Source organism: Lethenteron reissneri, chromosome 59 (genome assembly GCF_015708825.2).
Source record: "Lethenteron reissneri isolate LAM-NWPU_2019-01 chromosome 59, ASM1570882v1, whole genome shotgun sequence".
NCBI lineage: Eukaryota > Metazoa > Chordata > Hyperoartia > Petromyzontiformes > Petromyzontidae > Lethenteron > Lethenteron reissneri.
Window position 1 is genome coordinate 5,374,879 of NC_083837.1, and position 17,130 is coordinate 5,392,008.

Here is a 17,130-nt window from a genome sequence, read left to right on the forward strand (position 1 = left end):
ATCGATGATATTGGTCGCGAAAGCCTACGTGTTAAACTCGCACAAAAGACCACCAAATTACATTGCACTAAATTTGGTTAAATTCCAGCTTTGAGAATTAAAAATATATAAATTCTACTGTCTGTGGGTGAGCGTAACCCTCTGGTCATCGGGAGACACATAGACATCTGTTGAGTTCTGGCTTGGGCTTGGATCAGGCGTGGGCATTGTGTGATTGCGAGGACCCCACGGTTCACCCATTGTCTGTTCATCGTATCCCCGCAGGCGTCTCTGACGTACGCAGAGGCCCAGCTGATGATGGACGACGCTGGGCGGAAGGACGCGGTCACCAGCAGCCTGCGTGGCCTCAACTCCCTTGCCAAGATCCTCAAGCAGAGGCGCATTCAAAACGGGTAACTCATTATAATAATAGGTTTTTTACCCTTTTTTCTGGCAACACAACTGACACCTTTTTACAAGGAATTATTTTTGCATTAACCACAATACCTGGGGTCAAAATGCAAACAAAAAACAACTCTGAAAATGTATGCACTGTCCTTGAAATTGATTGGTCCACACCAGAGACAGCTTTTCTTAGAGCCCAGTCGTACATGGTGTTGGACCAGATGATGCCAAAAGGCGCACAATTCAAAGACAACGCACCATCAGAGTATGAGGGCTCGGGGTAAGCATGTACATCATGAGGCCTCCTTTGCCTTTAGCAAAATATAATAATAGGTTTTTTACCCTTTTTTCTGGCAACAAAACTGACACCTTTTTACAAGGAATCATGTTTGCATTAACCACAATACCTGCGGTCAGAATGCAAACTCATTGTCAAGATCCTCATCCGCTCCACCGCCTTTGGAGCGCTGAGCAGTATTAACGGGTGCCCCACATTTAGTCAATCGGCAGGTCGCGTGTGGCGCGGTAAAGTGTGGTTACTCCCGTGTCATCTAAGACATCCGGCCAGCATGGAAGAGGAGGGAAAATACATTGAGAGGGACTGTAGAAGGGTGTCTCTCGAGGGCCCCCTCTTATGGGAGCCCCCTTCTTCTAGCAGTGGCTTGAGCAAACAATCACAAGGCTGCACCTGTAGCTTTTTTTGACCCCATGATGCATGAGGCTTTTGGTGAATACCATGCACAAACAAGTGTTACAGGCATACTCTTTGGTTCTTTCGGTAAAGTCACGTAGGTATAAATTAAACTAAATTAAATCACGACGTTTCGGGCGCAACACAAGCGTCCGTCATCAGGTGGGACAACCACAGCAAGAAACAATTGCTGATGTGGGCAAAAAGGGCTGCTGTAACAAGAGGCTATATAGTTAAGAGAGGGGGGAGGAGCAATGGGGGGAGAGATAGAGAGGGGGGGGTGTGGGGTAGGGGGAGGGGATTGCTGCGAGCAAAAACGTTTAGAGGACGAGCAGACAATGCCAGGGGTGGGGTGGGGGGAGTGGACGGGCCTGGGAGTGGGAGGCTGTAGAAACTGGAGATGCAGAAATGCAGGTAACACCATAAAGCAGTTAAGGTTTTACCTGGTTAATAACATCCTTCTAGATTGAAGTGTTACAGGCTGCTGCGGGGCTGCATTGTGGGCAAGAGAGGACAATGCAGTAACATCAATTGTCTTACTCTACATCATGCCCCCATGCGTGTGCTCCCCCACCTTTGCCAACGCGTACTGACCACCACGGTTAAGTACGGTAAAACCACCCCACGACCCGCATGACATGGGGCGGCCCTCATCCAGCAGTAGATTGACTAACGAACTGTACATGTACAACTCAAATATCTGAGTTCGTGAAGTGTCTTATATTAAGATTCTGTGTTGTTTTGGCTGGACATGCATAATCGCCGATGTCCCTTCTCCTCCACCCGTAGAGCGTTGACTCTGGCATCCCCTGAGGTCCGATTCCACATGGACAGCGAAACCCACGACCCGATCGACCTGCAGACCAAGGAACTCAAGTGAGTCTCGTCTGCAATCCGACTGCAATCCGACTGTTGTGCAGATCTCTCTATTAGAATCAGAATATATATTTCTACTCGAAGAATCCGATGAGCTTTCGAGCTCTTTTTTTCACAGATGTCCAGTTGGGGCATGTCACAACGTTACAACAACAAACAATACAAGCACACGTTAGGATTGAAAAGTATTGGAAGGTTAAAAAAATAACGTAAACAAATATACAAAAAAAACGAAACTTTTTATTTACCAAGTAAAACCCTGACCACAAATGATAGCTGAACAAAGTGGCTTATCACGTGGGAAGTTTATTATCAGTAAAATAATATAAGATAAAGATACTTGACCCTTGTGGTTGATGTGCTGTGGTGGCGGAAACTGGTGCGTGTACACAGGGAGACCAACTCGATGGTGGAGGAGTTCATGTTGCTCGCCAACATCTCCGTGGCGGAGCGCATCGTAGACGAATTCCCCGAGTGTGCGCTGCTCCGACGCCACCCGGCGCCTCCGCCTTCCAACTACGACATCTTGGTGAAGGCGGCGAAATCAAAGGTAGAGTAGAACCCCTTTTAACGACCACCCCTGTTAACTAATCGCTTAACGACGGGCCTCCATAGAGCCCAATGTGTAGTGTATGGTTGTGTAGTGTTTCCATAGCGCCCAATGCGTTCGCTTACCGACCATTCCCCTGTTAACGACGGGCTGTTGTAGATACATTAAATATAAATGAATGCATTTATTAACCGTTTTTTAAAATATGTGTTTATAATGTCGTTAGTATTAATATCCATTGTTTAAATATTAGAAATTACGTTTTTTGGGTGAAAAAGGGAAACTTTAGATGCTATCAGAACGAATTAAGCTTTTAACACGTATTTCCTTTCCTTGCTTAATAGCCAAATCACTTAATGCTCGGTTTCATGGAACCAATTACCGTCTTTAATAGGGGTTCTACTGTATCTAGATTGCTGTTAACCTTTCTTTAATATCATCCTCCTCGTAAGGAATTTCAGAGGTCGCCGGGTGGATCAAATTTGTTTTCAGGTTTTTTGGTTTAATCGGGTGAGAACTCAAGAGACCATGATAGTCTCATTTGCAAGGGTCACCTGGGTCACCCTATGGCTCAGAGATTACAGCTGGGATCCCGGCTTCAAAATTCAGCAGCCGCATTGAACAAACTGCGTTATCAAGTGTAGGGAGTTGAAGGACTCGGCTCGTTTCCCAGCCACTCCACAGAAATAAGCAAAAAACCATGTAGTACTGTATTTAATTTTAGATCAATTCCAGCACTGAAATGTTGAAATATCAGGTTGACTTATTGTGATGAACATTATGCTAAAAATGGGTGGGAATGTGCTACCCACGACTGTGAAGCAGAGGTGTCTTGAAGCGATCTCAGTATTGGTCTGAGTGAGCAATTGCAGGGCTGCACCTTTACATTTGTCTTGAGATGTCGCCGTATAGTTTTCACTCGCCCTTCGAAGCAGAACAACTCAAAGGTGTGACGAACCACAAACAAAGCTGTAAGGCAGCCAGGCACTGTGCCAGCGCGAACATTTGCCCAAGCTCCACAGTGCTCTATGTATTAAGATATTTTCAGCCAATGAAAAAGCATTTATACATATGGGAGGAAACCAGAGCACTCTGAGAACATCCACATCAGGCGGGTGGGTGAGCAACCCACTGTCCCCGTACAGATGTAGATTAATCCACTTGCTGTACTGCCTTCTCCTGGCAAGCCAGGATATGGAAACCTTAATGCCCACAGGAAGTGCGCTGAATAACATTTTCTTTCCAATCCACCACAACCCTTGCTGCTTCTCCAGCACTGAACGACAAGCCACGTGCGGGATAGTCACCTCACAAACAACGGTGTGCCCGATTTTTTACGCAGGACATCGAGATTCAGGTGGACTCGGCGAAGGCGTTGGCCGAGTCCCTGGACCGGGCGGCGGTGCCGGGTGCGCCACCATACCTCAACACTCTGCTGCGCATCCTGGCCACACGCTGCATGATGCAGGCCATCTACTTCTGCTCCGGCATGGAGCCCGACACCCACCACTACGGGCTCGCCACCGCCATCTACACCCACTTCACGTCGCCCATTCGCCGGTGACGTGCTCTGGCACCAGGCACACGCTTGAAATCGACCTTCGCGATTATTGAGGGGACTATGTTGTTGTCTTGCTGTGGTCTGGGACTGTGCTGCCTTTCCCAAGTTTAGGAATTTATTTATTATTGATGTACTTATGCAATGTTAACTTGCGAATGAAGTTCAACATACAACTTATATATCTTTTTTCTATTATTTACTTTTAGTGATTTGTTTACCTTTCCTATTCTTAGCACTCCTATCATCTACCTACTGGGCATCTGTCAAAAAGAGCTTTTATCGCGAATCGGATTTCTCCAGGATAAAGATTCAGATTTTGACTTATTTTTCTAAAAGGTCCTATAAACGGGAAGTTTGGCCAACTCCTTAAATGGTTGTTTGGCTTGTGTTGGAGAAAAACTAGAGGATCCGGAGAACGCCTACAAGGAGGGTGACAGTGTTCCACGTACAGAATCAAGAATCCATTGCCGTGTTGCAGCGGCGGCCAAAAGTGAATCGCAATCCTGCCATGGATCGCTAACGATTTAATAAGAACACAGATATGAGAAGGCAGCAATTTGCGTCACATCTGATAACAAATAAAAAAATAAACAAAGAATTAAATTAATGCATTAACAAAGATAACTTCCACCAACAGATGGTGCTAGAACGTGGTATGTCCAGAGTACTGTATTCTATCACAGCGTTAAATCCATCTGAGTCATTGTTTGCGTAGCTTTCTAGTGGATCGCGAAGCCCGCTGAGATCCATCAGAATGAATCGCGGTGCTTGGTGGATTAATACCGCTGCTCCGTTGGCATCTCGTGGCCATACCGCAGCCTGTATCTACTGTAAACAATTGCATTTTCAGATTAAATCATCAGATTAAATAGAGGATACAACAAATGTGAATATTGTTGTTGTCTTCCTGTACCGTTGCAGATATTCGGATGTGATTGTGCACCGGCTGCTGGCCGTGTGCGTGGGCGCCGACCCCACGTACCCGGCGCTCACCGACAAGCAGAAGCAGCAGCAGCTCTGCAACAACCTCAACTACCGCCACAAGATGGCGCAGTACGCCCAACGCTCGTCTGTGGCTTTCCACACGCAGGTGGGAGGCGGAAGTGTGGGCCACGTGGAGCTTGCACGGCATGTGCTTAGGCACCTGACGATGCGTCTATTCGTCTCTTGAAAACCATTTTTAAGGTCACGAAAGCAGGCATCATATTATGCATGTAGTAAGAATCAATTGTTTTCTATTCGCATGCTTACTTGTGATGGTGACGTGGCTGTACTGGTTCGCTACACTTTACATTGCTTTTCAGCATTCTTCTGGGTTTGCTGAAAAACCTAGTCACTTAGCACATTTGCCCATGATGTGACAACTTTATTTGATTTTCTCCGTCAGGTGATGGAGGATTATAGTCAATTCAATTGACATTGTACCTTCACGATTGAACCCAAAATAATCCCCATGACATGATGTCAATAGCACAACTGGAATAAATTAGCGGGGGGATGCAGAAAAATACCTTAAATTTTGTTTAGTAATAATGGGCTTCGTAAGTGATGCACGTGTGCGCGTGTGTCTGCTCTCGGCCACGTAGCGGTGATTAACGGCTGTTGTTTTTGTGGTCTCAGTTGTTCTTCAAGAGCAAGGGAGTGGTGAGCGAAGAGGGCTTCGTGCTGTTTGTGCGCAAGAACGCCGTGGTGGTGCTCATTCCCAAGTACGGCTTGGAGGGGACGGTTTTCTTTGAATCCAAAGATCTGAAGCTCAACGTTACCTTCGACGAGGAGGTGGGGCACGTGTTCACTTAACCGGGAGGCATTGGCATTCCCCGAACGGCTGAATTCTGCATTTAAACCCAGGACTGCATGTGGTACTGGCTTAATGCACTGGGACACAAGCCCCCTGACCATCTCTCTACGATTCGGTTTCTATCAGACACACAGACACTTGGTTTAAGGTGGAAGAACGCAGTGAGATACGAAGCTCCGTTTTTTTTGCCGTTTGGCAGTGTGGACTATTACAGAGGAAGTTACACCAGTGGATACATTAAATGATGTAAATGCATTTCAAATATAAAACGGTCACAATTAAATATGCTTTGGAAATAACTGCCAAGACGTAGCCCGTAATTGTCGCGGTGAGGGCATCACATGAAAAAAATACAGTAAAATCCCTCAGATCCCGAAGAATTATAGAGAAAATCTAACGCTGTAAACAATGAGAAACTGAAATGGCAGAAAAGTACTTGCAGAATAAAAGCAAATGAGGGAAATAGTAGTTGATGCAAAAAGTGACCTCCTAGATGGCAAAAAGCACATTTGTGACCATTGGATCCGGTCATTCTCAGCATGCCTTGCAATGCCGCATGACGTTGTAACTCTACGTGGATATATGCACACAGCCTAATTTGGACCAGAAGCTCAAACGGGTCAACATTTGCAGCCATATTTTAGGTATGTTCTTAGCTGCAATTGTACACTCCATATAACCTAAGTGTGGTTGCATCTACTCCTTAATGACTGCTAAATAAGGCTTTAAAATTCCTTGGCTGGCCCGCAAATCACGATCCCTCGGTTGGTTTGGTCATTGCAGCCATCGGTTTCTCACGCCTGGTTTTAAGGTCGCGGTGAGGTGGCCCAGCGGTATTGCATTTGCCGTGTGTTGTGGAGGTTTGCGTTTCAAACTCGGTGGCCGCTCCGGTTAATACTGTGGTGTGTATTAAGCGTAAAATATGTACAGGCCGTCCGCTTTGACGGTGGACGTTTAAAGATCCTGTAACGTTATTTGTGTGCCAGCGTCATGGTCCAAGGTTGGCACGTAGCAGTGACCTTGAATGCAAACGTTTTGAGAATCAGTGAGGCTTTTCTGAGTGACCCATGTAATTGTATGAATAATAACGTTGGGTTTACGTCAATCCGTGCTTGTGTGCGTGTGCAGGGCACTTAGCAGAGAGCAGTCAGCGGTAGTGTAGCGGTTAGCGCCCTGCGCTATGATCCCGCCGACTTGGATTCGATTCCTTCGCACGGTCAACACCAGTGATGATTATCTGAACTGGTCCTGGGCCTCCCCTAGGTCGACTCGGAACTCAATTGAGTACCTGGTGCAGTGTGTAAACATCGGCACTGGGGAGACAAAGGCGGCCGGGCATGGCGCTGGCGACCCACCCCCTTGTGTGCCGTGCTGGCCTTCATTGGTACTCCTCGCCAACAGTCTGTTAAGGCTACACGGGAGATATTTGTCTTTGTGTTTTGTGTAGGGTCCCACGCTGTGCGTGCAGGGCATCGTGCTGAACATGTTCGACCGCGTGTGCGTGCGCGTGTCACTGGATTCGTCCAACCTGCAGCACCAGCGGATCCGCATGCACCTCGTCCGCCCGGAGGTACTCGCCGCGTGGCGCGACACACAACCTCGGAATACCACACCATGCTGCTGCTGCTGCTGCGGCAGCAATAGTGCACAAAAAACAAACGCTCGCCGCATCGGAACGTCAGCGGGCCGATACGCACGCTTTCTTCCTAAATGGAAAATTAATGACACAAGCCACAGCATTTCGATTGTTGTCATGCAACCCAAACTGTGGAACCGTATAGTAGGCCCATAGAGAGACATGAGAGATACATAGGCGATACAGAGAGACCCATTATGATGCCTAGAGATTCAGAGACTCGTACAGATACATAGCGGTGCATTAAAGACAAGCTACTGTACGATTGTGGCCATGCAACCCAAACTATGGACCACATTGTCTACCACTGTAGTCTGCGTTCCTTCAATGGAGGGGTGGCATGATGACACAAAATCACTCCTGAGGCTCTCCTGTGGCTATCAGACCCATAAATTGGCATGTAGCTCCTGAACGTAATACCCTTATAACACAGGAATTAAAAAGAAACTCCGGTCTTGGATGGAAAAATTATATGTATAGCTTGCATTTTGGGCTGCAGTCTGTTGTCCTATAACTCCTATAACTGGCATATTGGATATAACGCGATGATGAATGTATGAGGGAACACATTTTTTGTATAACGCGGATGCGAATTAGATATAACTCGGTTGAATGAATGGAACTAAGTCGCGCGAGCAGGAATAAGCGGTTGTAACGGCTGCCTCGGCGTAGCATCACACAAGGCTGGATGCTGCTGGATGCTTTTAGATGCTACCCACGTTCCTTAGTCTTTGTTCATTATGATTAGCTTTTATTGCATTTTGCATGCTGTGTAAAGTGTCAGTATAGCTGTCATTATTGTTATTATCGGCTTTTACTGTATTTCGATTTTTTTGTATCTATACTTGAGTATAGTTATTTACGTCCAGTGCTTTTTGAGATATTTCGATATGCAAGGTGCTGTATAAAATACAGATTTTTATTATGGCCCTAGTTCATTGCACAAGAAAGACTTATTTAAATGATCGTTTGGGGCGGTGTTATTGATGAATGCGAGTTCTCAAAATACCAAGCTAAGTCAGGGTGTGGTGCCTTGGTATATATCAGATTTCTTAACAAAATTCCATGAGTCTGTTGTGCGTGGGTTTTCTCTGAATTCTCTGGTTTCCTCCCATATCTAAAAATAAGCATGTGTTGAAACTGGTATTGAGGTAGTTTATGTATCGCCATGGGCGGCAGAGTGGCACATTGGTAACCCCTTACGCCTTGCAGCAAGAAAACTGGGTCTGATTCCTAACTAGGATGTGTTTCCGCGTGGAGTTATCTTCTCTTCCCCTGTTCATCAAGAGTGCGAGTGTGATGGAGTGTGTGAGTGAGTTAGTGTGAGTGTGTGAAGATTGTATGTTTTCCCCCTGTTCTGGGTCTCCTCCGCTTCCTCTAGTTTCTTACAATAAAAAAAACCCAATGCAATGTATCTGGTATTGGGCAAAACATCCCAATACTGAAAAATCACCTGCAAATTACTCAATTGGGACTACACAGCGACGGCAAAAATTTCGCAAGACCCTTCTGAAGAAGAGTCTTGAGACTTGGCGACGTTTTTCAGTGTTAATAAGTGTAATAATAACGTATCGCTTGTGTTGTAAATACTCGCATGTGTGTGTGAGAGTGGTGGTGTAGCGGTTAGCACGCTGTGCTATGAACCCGGTAACCCAATTCTCGCTCACCGCCAACACCAGTGAGGATTATCTGAACTGCTGTTTTGTCTACCCTAGGTCAACTCTTTCTTAAATGAGTACATGGTGCAGTGTGTAAACATCAGCACTGGGGAGAGGTGCTGGCCAACTTACCCCCACGTGGGCCATGCCGGCTAACAGCAGCACAGTCTGTTAAAGGCTTATTTGGGTGACCATGTTTGTTGTCCGTTTGTGCCGTCTGTGTGTCCGTTGTCACAGATTCCAGGCTACAACCCTCTGGAGTCCACCCCATGGGGCTCGCCTTCTCCCCGGCCTAAAAAACCCAGGCAGCACTAGTGCATTGTGGATGCGTGTGCACTGCGGTGTCAACAAGATGTAGGAGGAGGTGCATGAGTGGGCATACACTCTGGGTTTTACATCTGCAGAGTTAATTAAGTGTACATTGTGCTCGCAAGCAGAGGTGAACAATTGATAAAAAATCAGTGGCGGTTATGAGAAACGCTACCCTGAAGTAATGGACGATTTGCACTCTGAACTTGCAATCCAGAGGTCGCCGGTTCGTTCTCCTGTCGCAGCGGTTGAAATAATAGCGCAATTTTTTTAAATTTACAATTTTTACCTTGCCAACCAGTACAAACAGCCAATTCAGGTGTGTAAGCATCAAGATGTATGAATAGTTTAGGACTGCTTATGCCCCACTTTTTTGCCAGCCAAGACACTGTGACCCCCTTGTGATGAAGGTGATTTCACAAAAATATTGGTTACTGAATCAGTGGTGTTTATTGACTAATGCAGCAGTGTCCGACCCACAAAGCATTGTGATCCATTCTGGTATATCTCAACATGTTCCGTGATCCACCGGCAAGATATGACCAACAGTTACCCGGATGGATTTTACCGACTAATAGAACACTATAGACATGCCAAGTGCTAGTGCGATCTATTGGTTTACAATATATTGTTAATCTATTAATTCTTAGACGGGGATTTTGTTTTGCCATCTGCTATAACAAGAATTGCTTCATATTAGAGGTGTTTATTCTTATTTCCTGAGATCAACAAACAAAATCTTTTGCGATCATCCACCCATGGATCGTGATTCACATATCGGCTTCCACTGATCTAACAGTTGAAAACCAGTTTAACACGTAGGCTTTCACGACCAATATCATCCATAACACAGGTTTTTTGGGTTAGATCGCGTAAATATATATGTCTGTAAACCCGCCACCACCCGACACAGCCAATTCGTAAGATTTGTCACATTAACAGAACATGCCAATTCGTTACTAGTGAAAAGGAGTCGGAGAATGGTTAAAGCACTTCTTTATGTCTCCAACGCACAGCAACACTCGTTCCAAAACCAACCCCGAACCCACGTCTCACAGCCCCTTTTAACCCCTCCATCTCCGCCCTGGTTCCCAATACACATCCGCGTCGGGCACGCCTGGTCCGGGTGACGTCACTGCCCTTTAACCCCTGACCCCCGTCCAGCGCATTCCCGTGCGTGTTATAGTGAGAGCGGAGATGTCGTGTCTGCGTGGTGCGTGTCCGTGAGGGTGGCTCGCAGATCCCTTACACTAGTAACAGAGCAAAGCCACAATATTTACAATCCGAGTACGATGTTTCGCCAGTAATTACAACTAGATTCATCAGGCGACAGCCAGATTCGTGGAGAATCTTTGTTCATTAATGCGCATGCATAATGTATGTTGATTAACATATAAATAACCCAATCGGCAATGGATACCCATAGTCTTAAGCTTTCATTAATCCCCCCCCCCCCCCCAATTCACGAAAGAAGTGCTCACAAGTGATGCCATCACATCTACCTCTCTTTAAGGAACGAAAAAAATCTGGCTGTCGCCTGATGAAGCTAGTTATTGGCGAAACGTACTTAGATTGTAAATGTTGTGGCTTTGCTCTCCAACAAACTGGTGTACTGTACTAGTAACGAATTGACATGTTACATGACAAACCTTACTAATTGGCTGTCGGGTGGTGGTGGGTTTAACAACACATTTAAACGATCTAACCCATAAACCTGTATTATAGTTGAAAACCTACAATTGTGCCAGGTTTGGCCTGTCGGAGTGGGCCATTAGGGCGGCCACTCGGAGGGCAAAGCTCTGGGGAATCCGAGCAAGAGCTTCGAAGTATGATTGTGGTGATACCCGCACAGGTCACGTGATGGATGGCAAGTGGAATTTTTTTTTATCGCGAGAGGATTCCCTGCAAGGGATGTTAGGTTACTTATTCTTATGTGGAGCCATTTACTGTATGAAGGGGCAGCGGTCAGCCGCATAAAACAGAGTATAAAATTTAACACGTAGGCTTTCGCGACCAATGTTATTCATAATCAACGTTTTTGGGTTTAGATCGCGTTACTTATAAATGTGTCGTAACCCTCCACCACCCGACACGGCCAATCAGTAAAAATGTGTCACGTTGACAAAGACAAATAGTTCACTGCTTTAGCCCACCGGTGTGTTGAAGCCACAACATTTACAATTTGAGTAAATGTTGTGGCTTCAACACACCGGTGAGTAAATGTTGTGGCTTCAACACACCGGTGGGCTAAAGCAGTGAACTATTTGTCTTTGTCAACGTGACACATTTTTACTGATTGGCCGTGTCGGGTGATGGAGGGTTACGACACATTTATAAGTAATGCGATCTAAACCCAAAAACGTTGATTATGAAGAGTATAAAATTCCCCGAGCTGTCGCTGTTTAAATCGTCGGTTTAACAGAGAATTTCACTTCAGGTTTTTTACACAGCTGCCCCCCCCCCAATTGGACTCTGTGCAACCACACAAGGAATGTTTTTGGAAAAAAAAATGTCGGTGTCAGAAAATGTAAAAGTTTAATCGTTTACAAATGCACATTTCGTTAGAGCTTTTATTGTCTTTTAGACATGCAAAGTTAATTTATGACAAAATATTGACACGTTTTCAAATTGTTTCATAAATGGTCGTAACCTTGCTCACGTATATACTTGGGCAATAATTCTGAGCTCCTGGAGTAGTTTCAGTTTTTTTCAGTTTTATTTTGTATAGCTCTGTGAGCCATTCGGCTCTTGAATCGGGTGCAACCGCAACAAACAAAAACATGAACAAAAAAACATCTTGAAGCGACTATGTGCAAACAGAAAATCCAAGAAAAGACAGCAAAATATTGCAGAAAAATTACCGTACACCAACGCTGTGTGCAAAAATCCCAGTGGGATGCAAGTCAAACAACAACAACCACAAGACAACTTGATAAAGATTTAAGCGAGTTGATGTCTTGGCGACTTTGTGTAAATGTGTTTAACATTTTTTAGCTGAATCGTATATTTACAAGCATGTACACGTCATGAGTTATACGCGTTTATATACAAAATGAAACCGATTTATTTTCCAAGCATCCTTTGTTGTTTTGGTTACTATAAGTTACGTTTTCGACTGCTGGATGAACATCTCGCCACGTGTTGGACGTCAGGTTTAGTTTGACTATACTTCACCATGCTGGTCATTGTTGGATGATACTAATAATATCCACTTGTAAGGCACAGCACCAAGCCCAGGCGGTGAGCCAGCTCCAAAATCCCGAAGGCACTGAAGTTCTCGATTTATTACATAAAAAACACATTAGGTGAAACAACGTAAATCGAAATCAATTTTGCCATTAAATTAAGGGGCCGTCCATAAATGACGTCACACTATTTTTGACCCCTCGTCACACGGCGTCACAAAAAGTCAGACCTCTCCCCAAATACGACGTCACAAAGCTCTGCCCCCCCCAAACCATATTGCCATTTTGAAAATAGAACATGCTTCAAATCGCTTTAAACTATTGTCATTGTGCGTATTTAATGTGGCGCTGCACTCTGATGTAGGAGTGTTATAACAATTTGTGTTATAAGAATTCAATATTTATTTAAAGTTGCGCATTTTGATGTGACGTCACATTTCTCCCCCCCCCCCTTCCCTCGTCACATCGTCACAAATGTCTGACCCCCCCCCCCCCAGGTGCGTGACATCATTTATGGACGGCCCCAAAACTACACCACCACTACCTACAATAACCCAATTTTTCATTTCAAAGTATCAAGGCTATGTCCACATTTGTAATTGCTGTAAATAAGATAAGATAGTACTCTTTAAAACGCGCATAGATCTTTCTGGTCTTGGTTACTGGTGGGTCCTTCCTGCAACGGATATATGCGATGAAGTAACGATGCCGACAGGATTTAATCATCCCTGTCAGCAATCTCGCGGTAGTAGAGGAAAGATGGTGGAAGAGCAGCCAGGCTCTCCTGAATAACTGTCTAGCTTGGTCAATCAATAGCCTTTCTGGTTTCATTTTCACGCCGTCTATTTAGTAAAACAATCCTGAGGATTGCGAGGATTTAAACTTCTCATGAAGGTTAGCTAAGCTCCCCTCCAGCCCATGTTATTATGTGGGGGGGAAGATCAGCGACGGAGTTAATCCGGATAAATTCCTCTATCTCTTTCCTCATCTCAATCGTATATTCCACATCCAGAAGCTGCCTATCTAGGGACCAGAATCATCTTCTTGGTTTTTTTCGTAGAAGGGAAGTAATAAAATAATAAAAATAACATTTTTATTATTTTATTACTTCCCTTCTACGTGACTTTACCGAAAAAACCAAGAAGATGAATCCCTGCAGTCACGAAAGCTTTAAATCGAAATTTAGGGACCAGAAGTTACTCGCTCCCTCATTGGGGTTTAAGATGTGCCGAATTATTATTGGGGCACGGTCGAAAAGCTGCATGTCCAGGATCTTTACCTTCATGAGCTTAGAAATGAAGTCGATTATGGATAGCGTCCTGTGCACCTGAGAGATATGGGTAATGTACTTTTTCGTCGGGTTTAGGTGTTGGGACAATTTCAGCCAGGAGAAGTCTGCGTGCCGTTTTGATCCGAGGTAGTTGCATGTGATTTTTCAAAAGCAGGGTCCAGGACCAAATTCCAGTCCCCTCCCATAATAACCTCCCCTACTCTTCTCGATCAGGGAAATCGCAATTGCGGTGTTGATGGGGGTGGGTTATACACAATCAGTCGTGTGATAGCTCTGCCCTGTATTTTTTTCGCAAGAAAAACATTTAATGCTCTTATTTTACCAAGATGGCTACACCTCTGCTGCCCGAAGTATTTGTGGCATGGAATACCTCACTGGCCCTGGGCACGCCCCCCCACCTCCGGGTTGTGGCCGGGACGCCTCACCAGCCTCTGCTGTGCGCCAGCGAACCTGGACAAGCCCTGTGTGCAACTATTCACCGCCCCCACCCCCCCCCCAATAATGCTCATGACCGCAGTGCCGTGTTCATTCTGTGAAGGGATGAGGAAGAGGGAAAATCATCCAGCGTCGCCACACGCAGGCAACGTGTTTATCACACCGGTCAAAATATAAAAATCCATGTATATGTAGTGGGTTCCACATAGACTGGAGACGTCTTTAGAGACAACACGGTTTATTTGTAACTACGAACATAACTCCCCTTAGCTCCCACTATCTATGGAGGTACAGCCTCTGGGGTAGCGTGCCCTCGCATTTGTCAAACCTGGCTCTCAGCCCTCCGGCTATCTGTGCCCTAGGGGAGGCTAACTGACCCGACCCAGCCAAGGTATGGGTCCTGACCACTGGTCCGAGCTCGGCCCGGCCCTGACAAGGACGTCGGGCTCGAGGTCCCAGGGTCCTAGCTAGGGAGGCTACTCTGACCCGACCCAGCCAAGGTACGGGTCCTGACCACTGGTCCGTGCTCGGCCCCGGCCCTTATAAGGACGTCGGTCCGAGCTAGGCTGGTCTTCTGTTTTTCGTCTTCGGAGCACTGCCCTGAGTTGTCCCAGAGGTGCCCCTTTTATACACCTCTCGGGCGCTCTTTACCCCAGGTACCGCCCCCTCTCTGGAACCTTCCAGGGGGCTCTGGAAGAACCCCCCAACCCCTTACCTGGGGTCTGGGGGGGAGAACCCGGCCGCTCAATAGTCCGGCTTTCTCTGTCCTTCCCCAGCTCAGGGTGGCACCCCCTGTGCCCACAACTACAGGTAAGTATATATACCGACGGTATACGATGTGCATTGACGACGCTACATCTATGCCAGAGAGGTTGGTTTTGAAAAACGTGGGAAGCAAGCATTGCCATACGAATGAGTTGAGCTCGCGTTCGATGCGGGCAGTCGTGAGGACGACCGTCGACAGGCACGCGTGGAGCCACGCCATGGTCACAGCACAGCACCGACTCTCGTGTAGGTGATGATGGCCCAGTTGTAGAAAGGAATGCCAGAGGTTCGAGCAGAGGTAGCCGAATGTAGGATAGAGCATCTTGAGGAGTGTTGCCCTCGACCCCCTCCGGGAGGCCGTATGGTTTACTTGGCATGCCCGTCCCTTAGAGTCCAGTCTGATGTAAGCCTCCTCTGGTTCCAGCAGCCTGGCTTCGTGGATCTTCATTGCACCGCTCTGCTCGTCTAGCATAGTCTGAAGGGTCATATGTGGCTGCCTCCTGATTTTCCACTCTCCTGCAAACCTTACTCGACACAGATACAGGCAGAAAGTCCCCTTGGCCTAGCCATGAGGTCAGGCTCGAGTTGCTTACTGAGGACCCTACAACTAAGCAGGCTGCGGATCGCCCTAAGAAGCTCCAAAGTAGAAAACCAGCCTTCCACAGCCCCCTATAAAGTTCCCGAGGCCAGGTAGAAAAATAAGAAAACTATCAAACAGGTAAGCGAGTGGTTATGTTGGGTCGAAAAAGGTAATTTTCTAATGTAGGGGTTGGAGCAGTCATTGCTGCTGACTCGGCCATGAGGTCACTGGAACTCGTTTGATTAACACTTTTAAAATAAAAAATCACGACGCGTACTGAACATATTTTTCCGAATGGGTTTTACCACCACCATGATGACACAGTGGCAAGGTTGGCAAATCGCAGTGCAGCTGCTGGCTGAATCATATGAATAAATATAATCAAATCTTGAAATATCCTGTATGTACCCAGGAGAGCCATATTGAGTCTCGAGACTCTTATTAGCTCCGTGCTGCATTAAGATGTTTGGACAATTTCAAGCATCAGGGTTCGGCACGTAGGAGGAAACCGGAGAAACGCACAAATATTGGGAAGCAGGCTTGGCGGTAGAAGTCAGTGCAGAAAATTTGGCCCCACACCTATCACTGTAACGAATCAATGTTCTACGGGGGTATTCTAAGCGAGGACTGATTGTATTAAAATATACTTTGATCTACGAATCGTAATGTATCAATAACGTTAACGTGGAGCATAACCCATGGAGAGAACTGATTATCTGTGTGCTGATGATGGTAGTGATGATCTCGTAATGGCTGTTCACTTCGAGGAGTGGGAGAGTCTGATGGTGAACTTGGATCGTGCCAATGAGAGGTAGGGCCTTACCATTCGCCCTACCAAATCAAAGCAGTACCTGCCTTGATATTTTGTATATCTTCAAGTACTCCACCCCCCTCAACTCCGCGTGCTAGGTAGTTGTGGAAAGAGTGGAGGTGTTCCCATACCTGGGCAGTTTGACCAGCTCCGATTTCAGAGCAGAGGTCTTACTCTGAATTAGTTCAGTTGGATAACCTTTTTTTCAGCTGCATAGCGCTGTATAAAAGTTACATGGCCTATCACTTCATACGAAGCTCTGGTTCTTTTCTTCCAAACTTGTCCTCTCCCTCCCAGCTATGCCCTCTCGAAAGCAACATGTGACCTTTGTTTTGGCGTGACAAACACCATTGAAAGCAAAACACCGAAAGTGTAATGACTACACGTAATGCAATAATCTCAATAAATTTCTCAACGGGTATTGACTATGAAGTCCTAGGAATGGTGGAGGTGGATCAGCCTGCAGACCCACAGGTGGCAGCGGTGGATTGGCCTGCAGACGCAGGGGTGGTGGTGGTGGATTGGCCTGCAGACGAAGGGGTGTCGGCGGTGGGCCGGCCTACTATAATGAGCCAAGCATGTCTATGTGTCCCGCGTGTG

General features: G+C 46.2%; 1 protein-coding gene across 1 annotated transcript in view; it reads left to right on the top strand.

Annotated features, from left to right (window-relative positions):
- LOC133357693 (exosome complex exonuclease RRP44-like) overlaps positions 1-11,615 on the top strand; it is a 30,774-nt gene extending 19,159 nt beyond the window's left edge. Inside the window, exons 14-21 of the mRNA XM_061575788.1 lie at positions 265-392; positions 1,865-1,951; positions 2,345-2,501; positions 3,844-4,061; positions 4,984-5,152; positions 5,683-5,838; positions 7,308-7,430; positions 9,392-11,615. Of these exons, the coding sequence (XP_061431772.1) occupies positions 265-392; positions 1,865-1,951; positions 2,345-2,501; positions 3,844-4,061; positions 4,984-5,152; positions 5,683-5,838; positions 7,308-7,430; positions 9,392-9,469 (1,116 nt within the window). The 3' untranslated portion in view covers positions 9,470-11,615. The remainder of the gene's footprint in view (positions 1-264; positions 393-1,864; positions 1,952-2,344; positions 2,502-3,843; positions 4,062-4,983; positions 5,153-5,682; positions 5,839-7,307; positions 7,431-9,391) is intronic.
- The last annotated feature ends 5,515 nt before the right edge of the window (positions 11,616-17,130 follow it).